This window comes from Tetrao urogallus (assembly GCF_951394365.1).
Source record: "Tetrao urogallus genome assembly, chromosome: 3".
Taxonomy (NCBI): Eukaryota; Metazoa; Chordata; class Aves; order Galliformes; family Phasianidae; genus Tetrao; species Tetrao urogallus.
The window spans coordinates 67,627,132-67,646,725 of NC_136815.1; the positions used below are offsets into that span (position 1 = coordinate 67,627,132).

The 19,594-nt window shown below is 40.3% G+C and overlaps 1 protein-coding gene across 1 annotated transcript in view; it reads right to left on the bottom strand.

Moving 5' to 3' along the window:
• LOC306945200 (SUN domain-containing protein 3-like) overlaps nucleotides 1-16,388 on the bottom strand; it is a gene marked incomplete at both ends in the record, with an annotated part of 62,020 nt that extends 45,632 nt beyond the window's left edge. Inside the window, one exon of the mRNA XM_079533905.1 lies at nucleotides 16,236-16,388. Coding sequence (XP_079390031.1) covers nucleotides 16,236-16,388 — 153 coding nt within the window. The remainder of the gene's footprint in view (nucleotides 1-16,235) is intronic.
• Between the last annotated feature and the right edge of the window lie 3,206 nt (nucleotides 16,389-19,594).

Sequence of the window (19,594 nt, forward strand, 5' to 3'; positions counted from 1 at the left end):
GCTGTTAGTTTATTTGGGTCTTATCACCACAATAACCTGAGTGTGTCACAAGCTATTAATCTCTCAGAACTTCATTTTTCCTCCATAATAAATATTTTCTGGAAATTATTCATCATTTTTTCTCAATTTTGATACAGATAAACTATGATTGTTCAAATGTTAGATTCTGAAATATGGGCTGCATCTACCCTGCAAATGAAACCTGTGTTTGTTGGCTTCCTTCAGTGCCTCCCACAGCCTAGAAAGGAAAGACAAGTGCTCTGCATCCTGAGTTACTGGTAGAGTGAAGTGAACCTTGGGGACACCTGAATTCAGATAAGAACAGCAGTGGCTAGAAGCCATGGTAGGACACCGATGAGAAACAACAGCTGGCATTTTGGTGAACCCTATGCCTCTGTAGAGACAGGATTTCCATGGGTTGCAGTTATATTCTCATCTCAGCAAACTAAGCATGAGCCTCCTGTCTAACAAGAACACTACAAAGATCTGAGTTCTGCAAAGAGTTATAAAGAGTCAGGGATTCTGGACTTAGGTGTATCAGAGCAGGACAGCTAGTAGCAAGATTTTGTTTCTATCTCCCATATCTGTTTGGAATTATACTTCCTTAATTCAGTATCGCAGAAACAGTGAAATTTTTGCTTTTCATGCAGTAAATGAGACCTGAACTGAGAAAACACATTCATCAAGCTGATGTGATGCTGACTGCAATAGTGGTTAGTAATTACAAGATGAAAATAACTGGAAAAAAAGAGACATCACTGAAGTTATATCATACCTCAGACTTAGTATCAGACACATATTCTTGGGTGCACTAAGTACAAATCAGTCTTTTTTTCTCCTTCACGTAACTTTGCTGGGACCACTACAAGTATCTGGAAATATTTTATAAACTCACCAATGAAATACCACTTACCATCTTCAACTATAGTGTTTACCTGAACTTTTTTCTTACATTGTCATTCTTCATTTTCAAAATGGAAAAAACATTTTGCTCCACCACAGTAGTGCTTAGAACTCTTGCTGTAATAAAATTCTTCTTTTTAACAGTGTTTTATATATATATATAAATATATATATATATTATTATTATTATATATTATATATAATATAATATATTATATTATAATATATAAAATATATTATATTATAATATATTATATATATATTATTATATATATATATTATTATATATATATTATATATATATATATTATTATTATATTTATATATATATATATATATATATATAAATGTTATATATATATATAACATTTTTTTTTCTTTCCTTATAGAAAACACATAAACACATGTGGATGCAATGTGCTTACAAGTTAAAGAAAACAAGTTGTGGGAACGCAGAGTCACAGTTTTAGGTGTGAACAGCGCAGAGAATAGAATCACAGAGTTATTTGAGTTGGAAGGGTCCCTTAAAGGTCATCTCACCCAACTCCCCTGCAATGAACAGGGACACCCACAGCTAGATCAGGTTGCTCAGAGCCCCAGCCAGCCTGACTTCGAGTGTCTCCAGGAACGGGGCTTCTCTGAGCAACCTGTTCCAGTGCCTCATATCTAACATAAACCTCCCCTCTTTTAGTTTGAAACCATTTCCCTATGTCCTGTTACAATAGACCCTGCTAAATAGTCTGTCCCCTTCTTTCATACATCCCCCCTTCAGATACTGGGAAGCTGCTCTCAGGTCTCATTGGAGTTGTCTCTTCTCCAGGCTGAACAGCCTCAACTCTCAAGAGAAGAGAGCCTATGAGGACAGTGTCCTAGAAGAGCACCCCTAGAAGAACCAGTTTCTTGGTTTTCAGTTACTAGTCACTGAAAGAGCAATCTCAGGAATTGGAAAGTCAACTAAACAAACAAACAAGCTTTTTCTTTAAGAAACAAATCAGTAGCTACTGAAGAAGGCAACACAGCTGGCAGCTGGATAAAGCCACTTTCCAAAGCCAGGCACAGCAGCACCCTTCAGTACTGCATGGTGTATAGCCCAGGGGGCAAAGGTGCTGTGCTGGGAACCCTGGAGACTTCTTGCAAGGGGACAAGATCTAGAAGCAGAGAAAAGTACTCCTAATCATACAATCAATAGATAAGATTCAGCCATTGAATTTTTTATACCTTACGATCAGGAATAACAGGACATTTTTTTAAAGATAATTTGCTCTATTACTCTCAATAAAATAATCATAGAACAAGCACGAGGAAGGACTGGTTTAAACAGGAGCATGTTGATCTGCAGAACTTACTAAGCACATTCTGATCACGAATTAAAGAAACAAAGCTATGAGTTCATTAGCAAAAAAAAAAAAAAAAAAGTGAAAACTGTGGAGAACCACAAGATTAAGAAAAATCAATTAAGAAAAGCACTCACTGATTATTTCCCTTTTTCTTGTTGTGCCTAGATGTTGCAGACCCTGTAAGCTATTTAGAGCTTCCTGCAATAATCTGAAAACAACACACGCTTAAAAGTAGACTCAAATGCCTTTTTCCTTCTGGGTATGTCTGCAATACTGCCAAGAAATGCTAACATAGCCATGTTAGCTGTAAACAAGCCAATTCAGCTGTGAAGTAATGCCAGACAGCTGGATAAATTGGTTCAGAAAAATCTTGCAACTATGTGAGGGGCCTGCTGCTGGCACCCAATTCAGCTGGTTTGCATCTACATTTGGTCTGGGAGAAGGCAAGTGAGAAGCAAAGAGAAGGCATGTTGGTATTAGGTAATACAAGTAACAAGCAATTGGGCAGATTAGCAATGGCTCTGACTCAATACATCCTGATATAGAAGAAGTCATATTTTTTAATCTTGAACCTGGGTCAAAAACCTGCACTGCTGTCTGTTCAGAGAGCTGTGAATCAGTATCACGTTTCAGTCTTCAGAACAAATTCCAGTATTTTACATCTCTTCGTGTGAATCCTCCTCTTCCTTTCCCTCTCCTTAATGTTCCTTCAAAGCCTTCATGTTGATCATTTTATTTGTTCAAGTTATCAGTGATCTTCTGTGTTCCTTTTTCCTAGTTAAGAGAGAGCTTAATACTGCTTTGTGACTTGGTTGCATTGGTATAATTTTCAGGTTTCATTTTTCCTTTATTTTACTAACAAGCAAAGAATAATTTAAGTCACCACCTAATCACCAACTTTTTGCAGTATAAAATGGAATCTGTTGCTTGTTAGGATTTTTAATGTAAAGAAACGTGGGTAGTCTGATCTGACCAAGAGATCAGTTTATGAGGAAGGCTGTGGTGGATGGAATCCCTTCTGCTCTCAAGTTTAGAGAGACTCTGTCATATAGAAAGTACTTCTGCAGCTCTTAGTATTAGAAAAAATTGGGCTCTTATAATTCTGATGTGCTGTGCTTCTCTGTAAATGTGCCCGGGTCTCTTCTGTGAAAATAAACCAAGAAAAGATTCTGGAAGGCTGTATAGAGACTTTGTACAATTTTAGGCACTAGGTGAACTATTCTAGATTTGGTATAAGCCCCTGAAATCAATGAGATTATAATGAGAATGTTGGCTCATCTCCAGCAATATGGACAGCTGTGCAGTGCTGTGGCCTTTTCTAATTTTGATCTAGCACAGTGATGTCCTTCATTTCACGCAAATTGATCAAAATCAATATCTAGCACACAAAGAGTTCTTCTTTTCATTTTGTTGTTCCAGAATGCTTCTCCTCAACTGCACCGTTATGCAAGATAGAAGTTATGAGAAAGAAATAAATGGATTGTGATCTGAATATTGCTTTGAGTGGTAAAACCTATGTCATTCACTTTGAAAACAACTCACAGTATATTGAGTAGTTACCTTTTTGCTTTCTGCTTTAGCTGGCTGCTTAATTAAAGTCCTGTTTTAAAATACTGAATAATGCATATTGATTAATAGCTTCCACAAAAACTGCGAGAGTAAGATTGACATCTGGTGGACTTGACAGATGCACGAGCCATTCACAATGCTTTTATGTCAGGCAGTTCAGTCCCTAGTAAAGGAAATTGTGTGACTAATGAGTTTTGCACCACCTCTTCATGTGCTCATCTGCTTTCCCATTGATGTAATTTATTAGGCACTTATGTGAGTCATGGTTAGCACACTGAAGTGGGAGTGGTTGGTGGCAGCAATTAAAATCACCATAAAGCAAATAAAACAGAAATCAGTAAAGTAGGAAATGATGCCTAAGATGTGGGGAACAGGTGTTTTCCTTATACGCTTGCACTAAATATTTGGAAGGAATTAAATAAAGAGACATGTAAAGTTGGCATTTGATGATATGTTTGTACTCATAACTATTTCTATGAACAAGTATCTTGTATCATTGATGGACTTTTAAAGAGCATGGTTAGTTTTTCCCTGTCATGAAAACTTTCCTGATTCACTATGATGAACTGAGTCATTTATGTGGCATCTTCAGTTCAGTGACACATTCAACAGTCAAACAACAATCTCATAAATAGAATATTTGTAGGTTATCATATGGATGATATATGGTTGCTGGAAGAATAAACTCCAAAAATAACTACTCATGTTTAATTATCAAACGGGTAATGTACTGCAAGCGAGATTTATAGGAAATTTTCCTAAGCTGTTCCATTCAAAACTTAAAGATGGCTGGAAGGAGCGTGAGCAATTGATTTATATAAAGAGCTCCTTTGCTTTGTATTAATAGATAAAGTAATAGGTTTCAGGCTTCATTGCGCTGATGTGGAGGTTGGCTACCAAGATCCTGACACCTGGTCACTTTTGTGGTGCCTACTGAACCATCTACCCAAGTATCAGATGGGACTCAAAGCAACTTAAAAGTGCTTGAAATATGTCTGAGTCAGGAAGACACACTTCCAACCAAGGACAAAAGGTCTTTAGTAGTCATCAGAAAACTATTGCTGTCCACGAGAGTCAATAAGAAGCTGCTAAGTTGGTTCCTCTAAAGAGCATGAGTATAGGTGCTGTACAGCGTGTCTTTTTCTGTATAGTCCACTGGCATTTGGGGTGAACAGGAACATTGTGTTCCATGTGAATAAAATCAACAATGGAAGTCAGTTCTGTGAAGAACACAGATTTGAATTAGCTCCAGGCAAATTGTAATGTAATTGTACATGGGAATTATTCTGACAGAGTATGGAAGTGGGGTTGTCTACTTTATTTATTTCCAAGCCCAAAGGACAAGTAATGAATTTTTATTAGCGGCCTGCAAGCTTTGTTGATGGAAACCCAGGAAGCAGAAAAATGTTTGTATGCATGTCATAAAAGAGGGTATAATAAACTGACTACATTCAGCAAGTTAGATATTTTTTCTAAAGGAGATTTTTGCTGACTGTGACAAATGTCTAGCACCTCAACACTGAACTAATCAAAAAACACTGAGTCAGGGTTGGAATGTGTCAGTATGGACTAGAATATGACTGCAAGAACAGCAGTCCTGCTGGAGATAACAGGGGACAGCAAGCAGAATATAAGCCAACAGCGTGGTCTCATTGCAAAAAAGCAAATCACGCGCAGAGTCACTTTAATATGACATCAAGCAGACTGAAGGAAGTTATTAGCTTCCTGAACTTGCTATTACCAATGACTCTCGTCTGTATGCAGATACAGGCCTCTAATTTCAAAGGGGATATGGAGGAACTGGAAAAAGTCAGGCACCAACGATGGCCAGAGTACACCCTGGGGGAGAATGTTGTAGTATCTGACCTTGTTGGTCTCTTGAAGAGGAAGTGAAGAAATAATCTAATATTAGCCTGCAGCTATCTAACTGGTGGCTACAAAGCTGAGAGGATGCTTTTTTTGTGTGTGTGTGTGATTACAGAAGACACAATGGACTTGATTTATAACATGAGAGGCTCAATTTGAACATTTGGAAAAGATATATTCACCAGAAGGGTAAGAGCACAGAAGCATGTTATCCAGGAAGGAGTTGGAGTCTTCAATTTTGAAGGTTTTCAAGACATTCTTACACAAAAGTGTGGGTGACCTAATGCAGCATGGCAACCGTCCTGTTTCAAGCAGGAGGTTGAAATGGACACCTCAGGAGGACCTTCCAAACATTTTCACAGTTTTAAGATAGCGTTCCCATCCAAGCCACCCCATGTGAGCTAGTTTTAAGTGTTCTAAAAGCAGACAGGATGTCTGATGCCAAACAAGCAATACACAGGTTAAAAGGCTGTCTTAAAACTGAAATTCGTAGTTTGTAGAGATTGCTTGCCCAAGCATCAAAAGAGTATAGAAAATAATTAAGAACGAGGCAAGGCAATCCAATACCAACAAAGGACCAGCTGAAATGAAGTGCTGAGAAGTATAAACACTCTGAGCTTCTTTTAGCAGGCTAAGAATGTGTGCTGGTAGATAGCAGTACCTAGCAGTGCTAAAGTAAAAAATTACATTTCCAACATCACTTGCATACTTATCAGTACTGTATGATATATATTTTTTTAAAATGGCACTTAAAGAACAAACAAAGAACTTGCAGAAGAAAAGTAGCTCTCTCTTTTTTAAAGAACTCAAAGCCACAAGACTGTCCCTACTTGTGAAAGTTATGCAAAGAAAGATGAGGTGAAAGACCTGAGTTCTGGAGAGACTCATCACAACAACCAGAAATTCAAGACAGACCTTGTTGCTTCTCTTACAAGATCTGACTAAGTGTTTTCCATTTATTGAAGGTAATAAATAGATGTAGAGGAATGGCATAGAATTTATTGATATGCTAAAGGTAAAATTGGTATTTCAAAGTCAATGTAGCCATTGATTCAAAAGCAGTCATGTCTAAAAGTTGTTTCTGTAGCTGTTGAGGCAATCATAACTACATTATGTGTGCAAAAACGAATCACTTCTGGAAATGTAGTGCTCCAGTCCTATACCTAGCATGATTTAAGGAACAGAGGAAAGTTAGCTGATCACTTTTAACAACAGCACAGTTGTTTCCTGGCATAAGTCAAGCAAGGCACTATGGGGACTGAAAGGGGGACTGAAAGAAATCTGTCCACAGTCACCCAGGACAAGACCAGCACAATGCAATTTCTGTAGCTCACTGGTTGAGTTAGTTGTTTGCTGCATTTGTGTGATTTGATAAACTTAGACTTCTGATTATGGGGATTATGTTTTAATTTCAACCTGAATTTTATTATTGTGTTCATCAGGCTTCGCAATTTTGGTAAAATCATAGTAAGTTTGCTTAGTGTATGATCAGTTAAGTAAATGAATATAAGCAAGCTACAAGGACAGAACACTGAGACCATAAGTAGCCATAGACGAAATTTGCAAATCAGTTATGTCTCTGCAAGGTCATTTCCTCTGAATAGTAATTCAAAAATAATCAATTCACTACAGAATTAGTTCTTTCTAGAAATGCAAATATTCTTCAGCAGGATATTGTTGAACAGAATAAGCAGTTTTACTGGTCATGCAATTGGAGGTGACTTCTTGGAAGAGCTTAGAGAATTTCTTAAGTGTGGAAGCTATACTAACCTGCAATCACAGTACAGAAGGAGATACAGGAAAACAAGAAAATGAACTGAATAAGAAGCCAATTTTATACTTTATGATTTTTAATGTATGATCTTAGATGTAATCTTCTCAGCTGTTGCCTCTATTCTACTTCTGTTATTACAAACTGGAAGTTGTTAATATTCATGGCATTCATATTTTCTCCTTACTTGTGAATCATGACATTCGCTTGAAGCGCAAAGATGAAGATACTGAGTCTCTTAGCCCAGTTTCCTGGTTCTGTTGCAGACAATCATATAGCATAATTATGAAAACTTAGTTAAAAAAAAAAAAAAGAAAAGAAAAAGAAAAAGAAAAAGAAACAAAAGAGAGCTTTTTCCTGCCTTGGAATGTAGAAACTCATAAATTCTCAAGACAAGGATTTTGCTGGAAGACAGTAGTTCCATATATTCCACAAAACAACAACAACAAAAATGTTTTCAACACAGATTTGTAAGTTTATTTCATTCAGCTCCTTCAAGACTAGACAGTAAACACAAAGGCTGAATTATATTTGGGGGGGGGAGGGGAAGGTAGGGAGAGCGAGAGAGGAGGAGGAGAAGGAGAAATCACTACAATGTCATGATACATTTTTTTTCCAATTGCTAGATGAGATTTATTCTAATATTAAAAGCTAGAAAATGAACCCCAGATTTTCAGGACTGCTATTCATAACACTCCTGTAATACTTGAATTCTTCACAGCCTTGCTGACTCATACCCTCACTCGTTGTGGCTGCTGTTTCACGGACACCGATCCCCTGCCACCAACAGTCACACGGCCGTTGCTGCATGCAGACTGCCACACAGACATATGTGTGCCCACCACAGGCCGTCCCTCGCTTGGGAAGAGGGTTATATATGGACTTCAGTGAGAAGGCAGAACAGACTGTATAAGGCACAGGGCACAGCCAGAAAAGTGCACTGACCAGCAGCCTGCTTCCACACACTCAGCACATTTATCCCACGCTTGTCCCTCCAAAAAACACTTTGATCCTTCCTTTTGTCGTAATTGCAGCGCTAGACACTGCATCTGTACGTTGCCACTGTATGGCTAGTAGCAGAACTGGATATTGTGCATGGGATGTTCTATGCCATTTGACACCATGCAGAAGGGATTCTGAAGGAATGGGAGTTCATCTCGCTCTCTTACACTTCTCAGGAGCTAGCTGGGCATCAGTCATGGGGTGGTGAGCAATTGCTTGTGCACCAGTTGTTATGTACATTCACATACATAGATGTATTTGCTGTAATTATTATCTTTTTTCTTTTTCTCTGTCTTAGTAGTAAATAGTTCTATCTCAACCCACAAGTTCTGCTTTGTTTTTCTTGATTCTCTCCCTCATCCCGCTGGAAAGGGTGGGAATGAGTGAATGTCTGTGTGGTGCTCAACCCCTGCTGTGTTCAACCACAACAGCAACTAAACTATAAGCAATTAAGCAATAAAAAGAATTCCCTAATTTCCCTAACTGATTGTAAAATAAATGTACGATGGTGAGAGCAACCAGATTTGAAGCTTGTTATGCAGTGCCCTTAGCACTTTGGGTTTATTAGCCTGTAAGATGACTGCTTTCATCTGACAAGCACACAGAGCCTTCCTACTGTAGGATAAAAGTAATGGTAAGGCTTAGACCCTCCATTGTCTAGAATAATCTTCCTCCTCCTCCACAATGCTGATGCTGGTTACAATGAAACAGTTATTCAAGGAGTTGCATGCATTTTTGGAAATTGTAAACTAATTTTCCTGTCATTATTTGACTAAAGAATTAAGTCTAGTCACAAGCAGTAATGTAGTATAAATGCATCTGTTCATTTTTTCCAGTTTAAAACATCAAAAGGAAAACAATTCAAAAAAATCTTAACTGAATTAAATAGACTCACCTAACACGACTTCTGGCACAAGGACGGCAGTTCCTTCTCCACCCACAGGTCCACAATTGCAGAACAGATATGGTGCCCTGGTAGCAGGAGAGGCAGAAAGCCGTATCTGGGGAAGTATCGGAGCGTGATGCCAAGATTGAACCACACATCAGCAAGAGAAGGAAGTAGCAGGGGACAGTAGTGGGTGGTTTCTGCTTGTAGAGGACAGAAGTCCCCATCTGCCCACTTGGCTTGCTGTCTAGAAAGATTCATTGCTCATCAACGGCTCAGGTCCAAGATATAGCAGAGAAACAGCCATGGCTCTCAGGCTATAAGCCCCTGCTGCTTATCCACATGGACATCAACAATGCTGCCAGGGGAGATCTTAAGTGTACTAAAAGTTACAATGAAGATCTGACTAGACCTGGAACTACAGATTGGTCAGACTCACTTCTACCCTTTCATAATCCATGAACCTCAGTGCCCCCAGAGCACATTTCTGAGTACACACAGGAGAAGGAAATGATAAAGAGGAGTCAGTATGCTTTTACCAAGGGTCAACCATGCCTGAAAAATCTATCTGCCTTCTCTGATCAAGTAACTGCATTTGTGGGCAAATGGAGAGTAGTGGATGACATTGACCTTGACTTTAACTCTTGTGAACTCTTTTCAAAACACTCTTCCTTTTCTTGACTTGAAGAATAAAGATTACAACTGATAAGTTTCTGTATTAGTTCTTCCAGTTAGTGTATGGGTTCTCACCAGTTTCTGACCACAAGGACTTGAAATGAAAAAGTTTATGTACATAGTTCTGTGTGATGATTATGGAACAAATCATTATATCTGTCAGTTATGGCTCTACCATGTTGCTAGTATAAGGAATCATAGAATCATAGAATCATAGAATGGCCTGAGTTGAAAAGGACAGGAATGATCACCTAGTTTCAACACCCCTGTCATGGGAAGGGTCGCCAATCACCAGACCAGGCTGCCCAGAGCTACAAGGAAGACAGTCTCATCTTCAGTTCCACCAAAAAAAAAAAAAAAAAAGATAAAAAAGAATACAGATTTCATTATGTTGCAAAGTCCTTCTCTTGTGAAGAGGCCGTGGTACACACACAAATCCCTCAGGGAACTGAATGCTTTCTGCAATACGGGAACAGATGCTGCATGGATGAGGGCAGACCCAGCACCTGGAGTGACACCACAACTGAAGAGAGGCAAGACACAATTAAAGAACAAGATAAGAAGCTGAAGCTATCAGAGTAGTAGCTGCAGAAGAAACTTTCTGAGCCCCTGTTAAAGCTGAACATAGCCAGACACATCTTTAGAATCACAAGCAACTTTGCATCTACAGGTTTGAAGCATTTGACTGAAGACTGCAATCTGTCCCTGGAGGACAGCTGGAGGTCTCCAGGAACTGCACGGAGAACCTGCTCTGCCAGGTGCCATCAACATATTCACTATTATTCTTGACCTCTTTCACCACTGCTTTTAGGGACTGTAAAGGAGAATGAAAATCACTTTAATTTGACCAGGATCTTTTGATGCGTGGAATTTTCATTTTCTACAGGAACTTTGGGTGGGATATTTGAAAACAAAGTTGCCACTTCATAATCACAAAGACTGTCAAAGGAAAAGGGCAGATACTGTTGTTTATGTCAGGAATTAAACAGTTTCACTTCAAAACTGGAAACTTTTACAATTTTTGTTTCTCAGATGTTAAAAATAATGCAGTTTTAAAAAAGTAGGAAAGAAAATGAAATGTTTTAAATAATTTGCCATTGGTTTGTCTTCTTGTGAACACAACTAACAAAACTGTAGAAAACTGCAAGCTGCTCAGCTGTTTTCCAATCTGGAGAAACACCAATTCATATTCACAGAAGCCAATGTTCTGTTATTTCATTAGAAGGAGGAAATTAAAAAGTAATTTCCTTCTGTATTCTGAATTATAGGGTTGTATGAATGTACCACCTCTACTCCTCTTGTTGCTGTATTTCTTAAGTGGGACATGGTCTTTGAATAGCTAGATTACCTTCTGAGAAGGCCAAAGTGCAGCAGAAGTGGTAGTGGTGATTTATTAGTGAGGCAAGATTTACAAGAGTTGTGCTTTTAAGTGTTGTCTAATAATCCCTTCTGAAGCCCAGAGTGAAATCTTAGATTCTCTAAAATCTTGTTGGCTTGATGCCTAAACCCAGAAATCTTTGGCTAAAAGCGCCCAAATGTACATGCTAACACTTCATATTCTGTAAACATCTGTGAAACATTCCACCTAGTAGGTAGACAGAAACTCAAGAGGAAGAACACAGTGAATAGAGAAGGCACTGCCACCACCTCTCTTAAATAAGAACCCTGAGGTTGACATCAGGAATTCCACTGCAGTAATGGTGTTCCTCTGCCTGTGGAAATCTGAATTTAAAGCTCTTTTAAGACATTATTATCATAAAATTGTATGGCAGTTTCTCAAGCTGCAAATTAGCTGCAGCTAATTTGGACTGAAAAAAAAACAAGTACCCTGATGGTAGCAGACGACTTTCTCAGGCACTTCACAGGACATGATAAATGCAGGTGAAAGGAGAGGACAGAGATCATTTTAGGCTTTTTTTGCAGCAAGAATAATAAAAATAGAATGGGAGTACCAATCCCCTTGCCCTACTTCCTCAGTCCAACTCTTTGTTCATGCATGTTCCCCCTCCTTTAGTTTGCTAGATCTTATCCCATAAAAAATTGTTGAAACAGTCTTAATACAAGACATTCTGGGTTGGAAACTCTTTGGCATTTCAACCTGTTCTATTCTGAATGGAATAACTGAGTGAGACATTTACAGCAATGATAGCTTACTTTTGAGAGCACTTGCCTAGAACCTGGTGAATAGCTAATAGGATTGTAATATATTCCCAGAACCAGATCCATACCTAATGGAGGTAATGAGAACCAATACATCACCATGTGGGTAAGGAAAGTGCTTTTTTCTTTCCTAAGTTTCACTTATATAAGCATGTGCATGCATCAGTAGCTGAGGATGGGACACTTGTGTATAACACAGAGAATGAGAGATGCCAGTTAGCAAGTCCTCACCATGCCTTCTGAATTTCTTTGCTGGTGACAGTCAGCTGCCTCAGGACAGTTATTTCATTCCCTTCAGGAGTCACCAGTTTTAGAAGCATAATCTTTTCTCTCAGGAACTAGCTTATTATAACTTCCAAAAATATCATGCAAAGTGGTTGCCCATTTTCTTTTGCTCCATTCATTTCAGTGCCTTGTGACTGCAGTTTGTCATCCTGCTGGAACACCAGGATGAAGAAAGGCACAGTCCACATGCTGTATGCATGCTGCCACCCTCCTGCTTTGACTGCTGAAGAGCCAGCTGTGCTGCTGCCTTGTTGCAAACAGCACCTTTCTTAGTTGCTTCCAGTTTTATTACCATCGCCATTTGTCACTGGCTATCAATGAATGCTGTTCTTCCACCCCACCCTCTTGTGTTCGCAGTGATTGCACATTAGATTGTAGGGAAAGTCATGACTGAACTTAAAGCACATTTCTCTGCTCAATGTTTGTTACAAAATGGAGGTGTTGAGCTTTCCACAGGAACAGAGGGCACGAAGGAGATAAGCTCTATGATTTTGTGAAGTCATGCTAGCTCCAGTCTCCAATACAATCAGGAGCAGCAGCCTGCACATGCAGATATCCTCTTTACAGCTGTGAAACCAGACCAGAGATTCCAGGTGTTGATATGCTCCTTCTCGAAGTTCCCCATGGAAAAAGCAAGAATTCAGTACCAAAATGTTATTAATTTTCCACTACCTCCTTTTTCTGCTCAGTTGTTTAAACACTACTGAAGCAGAACAAAATAAAACATAGAGCAAAACCACAACAAAATACCACAGAATAAACTGAATTACAATAGTAACACAAAGGCAAGATTCCTATTCTCCAGTTTTCACTTTAAAAGCTCAAATACAGAGACAGAGTCCCTGGTCTCAAGTGCCTTTTTTAAGTTTTCTCTCTTGAAAGTCAATACTGTTCACTGGTCTGAGGTTTAGAATTCCTAAATTCAATCACTCCTAAAATATTTTATTTTTAAAGCCTTATAACTGTACACAGTGCTGTAGAATGCCATGTGAGGGAATAACATTAGTTCCTCGTGGTATCTGTGCTATGCTTATCTCCATGGTAGCTAAGCAATTCAGAAAAGAATAAGCAAATAACTTACTGCTGCATACTTCTCTCCACCAACCCTCTGTTAGTATATACTACGGAGTCTGGATCAGAAAATGCCAGGTTAAACAGTCACGTAATCTAACAGTGTAAAACACTTTATCTCCAGCCTTTGAAAGTCCTGCTCCTGCTAAAGTCATTAGTCTGATCCTGTCCAATCTGGTACAAAGAGGAACTGAGAGGGGAGCATTGTAACGCAGGTACGGGTTAACACAGCTCCTCACAGCACCAGGTCTGCCTTGTCCTCAACTTCACACGTGCAGATTGCAACCCCAAGCCCTTATCATGTTTCCCTCACCACTAGTTACCTGAGTTACTTGTGAAGGACTGAGCATCCCTCCAAACTGGAACTCCCTCATGTAAGACACAGCCAACCAAGCCACAAAACAGCTACATCAGGGAGACGGGCCTCATCAGAAATGGAAGGTGCGTACCTCACTAGGGCCGCAGCCCTGATCACCAGCCTCTTTTTTACCTTAAGCTGCCAGTACAATGCTACAGCATGACTCAAATTAGAGACTGCGAAGGGAGTTGCCGGCACTTGCTTGAATGCAACATCACTCACATAAAACTAAACACAGGTAGCCAGGTCCTGTTCCTTCTCTCCTGTTTATCATGATGAAAGTTCACTAATGCAGACACACACCTTCGTTCTCCAGATTCACAAGCACAGTGCATTCACAGATCTCTCTGATAGCAGCACAGGCTCTAAACTTTGCTTAGACCCAAGCATTGGCTATAGGCCCTTACCCAGGCATTTACACAAACCGTGACACTTTCCAGACATGGGTCTGCTACTTGCCAGCTAGTCTGTGTTGAAATGATTTACTCATGCACATAAAGATGGAAATGTCCACACACCAAACTCCCCAGCTGGCCATGTGGGTCCATGACCTGAGACCCCTTCTGTAGCTGCTGACACACAGACCTCTCCTCACATAGGACACAAAGTGAGATTACACCAAAAATAAAAATAGCCAAGAACAGGATTTAATAAGAAGACAAGAAAGACTCAAGGGTTCAATCAAATGTTTATAATCTATTAGCTTTCTTATACTCGATTGCCCTAATTTATCCCTTTTTTCCCAAATTTCCCTTAATTTTCCCAAGCTTATAATTTCCCCATCCACCTTAATCCCTCTCTCTTTCCTCTTAAATAAACAACTGACTCCAGCTACTTTTTCCCTTCTGATCCTAATTTTGGCAAACCACATTCAGTATTTCTGGTACTGTAACCTATGTCATTTAGGCTTTACATGGTGTTACTGAAAATGGTAACTTAGGCACTGTTTTCCATTCAAGACTGTTCTCCCCAGCAGCTCCCTACTATTCCCTTCCATGTACCTGTGGACCCTGCCCTCCTCTCACGTAGCTCCCTGTAACAATCTGAAATCCAGCCATTTCTCATGGTGTTATTCTGCAAAGTTTGTCAGCTGCTCACTCTGTTATTTGTTAAAGAATCATAGAATCCTTAGAGTTGGAAGGGACCTTTAAAGGTCATCTAGTCCAACTCGCTTGCAATTAACAGGGACATTCACAGCTAGATCAGGCTATGTTCAGCAATTTCTCTTCTCATGTCTGGCATTTCCTAAAATGTCTGATGCAGGACAAAGACAACGTAAACTTTAAATCAACATTCATGGATAAATTCTTGAAAACAGAATTCAACTGCACTTCCCATAAGTGGTTCTCTGAGACTAAAGAGACAAAGAAGTATATTGAATAAACTGCAGCTTTCAATTCTATGGAACCACATTCCTGGAAGCAAGGCTAATCTCTTGTGCAGAGAAAAGCAAGGGAACAGTCTTGGATTTAAAGCTTAAGAGAAGCTGTTACAGAGCTTTAAACAAATGAAAGATACTTCCAGAAATTTAGAAAAGGGACTAGATACAACCTGGCCAAGGATGTTGGCATTGTCTGAGTTGCTAAGCAACTAGATAATAGTTACTGTTTTCAAGATTAAGTAAATTTTGTAATTTAAGGAATGAATTACAGCCTACTATGTATTATTTAGAGGAAATCAAAATATACTTTATAGTGATATAGTACTTCTTATTTTTGGCTGTACAGTAGTCTGACAACACCATAATTAAGAAATAAGAATTCTTTAATCCAAATTTATGTACCGAATTTGTGCCTTCTTTCCTCTTTTCCCTTGTCTTGAGATGCCTAAATGTCACCAGTCCTGAAGCTTATGTCTATGACTCCAATCCGCCTTTCTTTATTGGATCTGTATCTCTGTAGTTGTCAGTACATGACAGAAAGATTTATTATAGTAATCAGTGTTCTACTGAAGGCACAGCATCATGTTTGATGCTTATGAGATTTATGAGCTAAAATGAATTGTGGGTCAACATAGATGTTAACTAGCACCAAAAAAGCAGTTGGAATCATCCTGGAATGCTATTATTGTTGTTGTTATTTTATTCAGAATTGTGACTTATTAAAATCACTCCCAGTTGGTAGTGCTGGAATATACAACAAAGTGTATTCGGGCATTGTGAAGGTTGTTGTACAGTCTCGAGATAAAGTTAAAAAATGAGCAGCATAACCAAAGACACAGGATAAGAGAGGGAAGTGTTTAAGAACACACCAATAACTGAATACTCGTTCAGGTTTAAGTGTCTGTTTTTACCTTTTGCGGTTTTTAGCACAATGTGAATACACACCATATGCTTCACGGTAATAAACTGACCATTATGTAGTCTATCAGATGAAACGGTTCTGCTTTCGGTTGCACCGTCAGCACAAGGGACAAATGCTGATCGTCGACGGGTGGAAAGCAGAGGGGTCCTGCAGCTCTCCCGCAGCTCTCAGCAGATGGATTTACAGCGCTCACGCACCCCATTCACCTGCCTTTGTACGGCAGCCTCCTCACGCGGCACTGCGCACCACTCCGTGAGAAAGGAAGGTGATTAAACACGCGCCGTCTACCCGGGGATTTGTTGATGTAGTAATGAGGGAAGGTTTATTGCGGCTGCTAGTGGAGGGCGAGCAACGGCAGCAGAACGGAGCCCCGAAGCACGCGGCTGCCACGCAGCAGCCCCGACCCCCGGCTGCAGCTCCTGCTGCTGCCCGCAGCACCTTAGTGGGCCGGCCGCTGCCATGGCAACGCGGAGCGGCAGAAGGCAGAGGCCTGACAGCCGGGCACGAGGAACAGGTTGAGTGTTCAGGCTAATTAAAAGGTTTTATGCGCGGGGTCACCTTGTGAATGAGATACGATGCTCAGAAAGCTGCAGCCAGCGCTGCTCGGCAGAAAGTGGAACAAATGCACGGAGGTTTTTTGGCGTTTGCCCTTTCTTGATCACAACCTGTAATTCTCATGGTAAGCAATTGAAGTGGCTCTGAAAAATTGGTTGCTGGGTCATCTTGCTTAGCAGACAAAAGTCGTTTTCTTGTAAGCCATTCACACCCTCTCTGATGAGTGGTTTGATCAGAGGGCTTCTACCCTCAGAATCTCTTCAACACATCTGATAAAGTGCATTACAATTAACTTTAACAAAGCCTGAATGAAATTGATTTGAGCAGCTTTGCAGGCTAATGCTGCTCTGAAACATTTTGTCATTTCAATCAGTTCAGACATCTTTCAGTTTCAGGCTGGCATGTTTTCCAAACACTCACATGAAGCATCTCCAGTCTCCCTGAGAAATGGCTGTGGAGACGTGCAGCTTCGCTCCTACAGCTGCTCCTCCTCTGGCCTGTGTTTATGTTTCCAATTCACCTTATAAATCTGCAGCTTGAGACACACCACTGGACTGTTGTGAAAATTAGTGTTTTTCTAAGCACTTTTTTCCTGTCTACACAGAAAATGAAGGGACGTTTTCTTTACTACATGTCGCTGTGTGAAATAGAGCTCCAACAAATCTCTAATGGCATTCACCATGCAAAACCTCTATAATTACAGAACTATAGAACGTTAAGGTTGGAAAACACCTCTAAGATCATCTAGTCCAACCATCCACCTATCACCAACGTTGCCTACTAAACCATGTCCCTGCATACCACATCTACTCTTTTATTGTACACCTCCACGGATGGTGACTCCACCACCTCCCTGAGCAGCCTGTTCCAATGCTTCACTGCTCTTCCTGAGAAAAAGTGATCCTAACATCCAACCTGACCCTCCCTCAATTGCAACTTGAAGCCATACCTTCTTGGACAGTAACATAGAATGTATTTACAGTGGGGGGGCAGGGGGGAATAAATGCCAGAGAACAAGGGCCAACTGCTCTGTAAGGGACGGGGAGCCATGTGTGGTGACCTGCCTGCAGAGCATGGGATGGGTCCTACAGGGCCCCACAATGTAAGCAGGGCAGGCCCAACTTCAGCCAGGCATCCAGATCCTCAGGCAAGGCCATGGCAATGAAGCAAATCCAGCAGTATTTGTGTTGCTTGCATAATGACAAACAGAAATAGCATTTCTTTGGCAAGTTTTGTAACTCATTTGTTTGCAAAATTTGGAGCCCAAACAAATGAGAGAAATACAAGCATTTTTATTAACTTCTTCTTTTCTCCTTTCACCATAACCTCAGTGAGTTCAAGCATGTAATAACGTTGGTTCTTTTCTCTCTATTTGATCAAAATAGAGCAGCAAATGAATTTTTGTGTGGGGCAAGAGAAGATCAGGGGACAGCCTCATGGCACAGCCTCATGGCAGCCTGCAGTTTCTCGCAAGGAGAGTGGAGGGGCAGCACTGATATTTGTTGCCTGATGACAGTGACAGGGCCTGAGGGAACGGCATATAGCTACATTGGGAAAGAGTAAGGATAGAACAGATTCTTCACTGAGAGGCTGGTCACATACGACACCCAGTAGTATCCACTGGTCAGGCAAGGGCGTGTGGCAGTACCTGTGCTCAAGAGCAGCCTTTCTACATAGTGAAATAACATAGGGTAGCCATCCCCAGGGAAGGGGCACCCGGTTCCCCTCAAACCTCCTTGTCTTCCACATGAAGATATCTCAGACCACAGAGGTAGATCCTCCACAAAGTGCCAAGAGGCCCAGGCATGCCAGGTGTCTAGGAAACAGTGTAGAGACCAGGCATGCCAATTGGTTAGGGAACAAGAGGCCCAGGCACCACTACCATTTAGAGAACACTGAGAAGCGCAGATGTGGACATCATTCAGAGAATGACATGGGGCACATGATGGTGACCAAAGAGACAGCAGCATGGGCCAACATTCAGAGAACAACCAGAAATCAAGTCATATCTACCATTCAGAGAATAGCCTGGAAACAAATTGTGTCTACCATCAAGAAAATTGCAAGGGGTCAAAACAAGGCCTCCATTCAGATTACAGCGTGAGGCAAGATAAGCAAAACATTCAGAGAGGAGCATGGTGCACCAGCAGGACCACTGTTCAGAGCACAGAAGGAGGGTAGGTCATGCCTGTTACTAAAAGAAAGAAATCTAGAAAGTTGATGAGGTTTTGTCCAGGTGCATGTTTGGGGTTTTTTTTTAGGGAGGCAAGAGAGAGGAGGGAGGGAGGTCAGATGGGGTTGGTTGAGCTTCTATCTTCTGTGTAAAAATAACCATTTGACTATAAAGCAAAGTTTGGCAAGTGATTTAGCTGACCAAATTACAAAACTGTGGTCTCCTCTTGTGTCTGACATCAGAAAAGAGCAAAGACCTATGGATCTTCTCATAAAAATGCAGCTATGCAGGAAAAAAGAAGCAGACATTTTTCTCCTAAATTATGCTTCGTTGTTGTTTCCTCAAGCATTGTATCTAGAGTATCCATTGTCATCTCAAGCACAGGTTCACGAAGCCAATTGTATGAGCTTTGACAAGACCAAATACCAGGTCCTTCACTTTACCCTGTAGTTTATAGACATAGAATTCAAATCATAAGGACAGCCTACCTATTTTGTTTTTTGTTTGTTTTAGTTTCATTGCCTGTGCCCTGTATTCAGTCTACTGTATTTAGAGGTGATAGGTGCAAACCATATGCTTTTCGTCAAGAATTCCTCCAGCCCTGGTAACCAGGAAGAGCATGCAAGGGAAAAAACAAAGATCCCCACCAACCAACCATGGAAGCCAAAATGCCAAGCTTA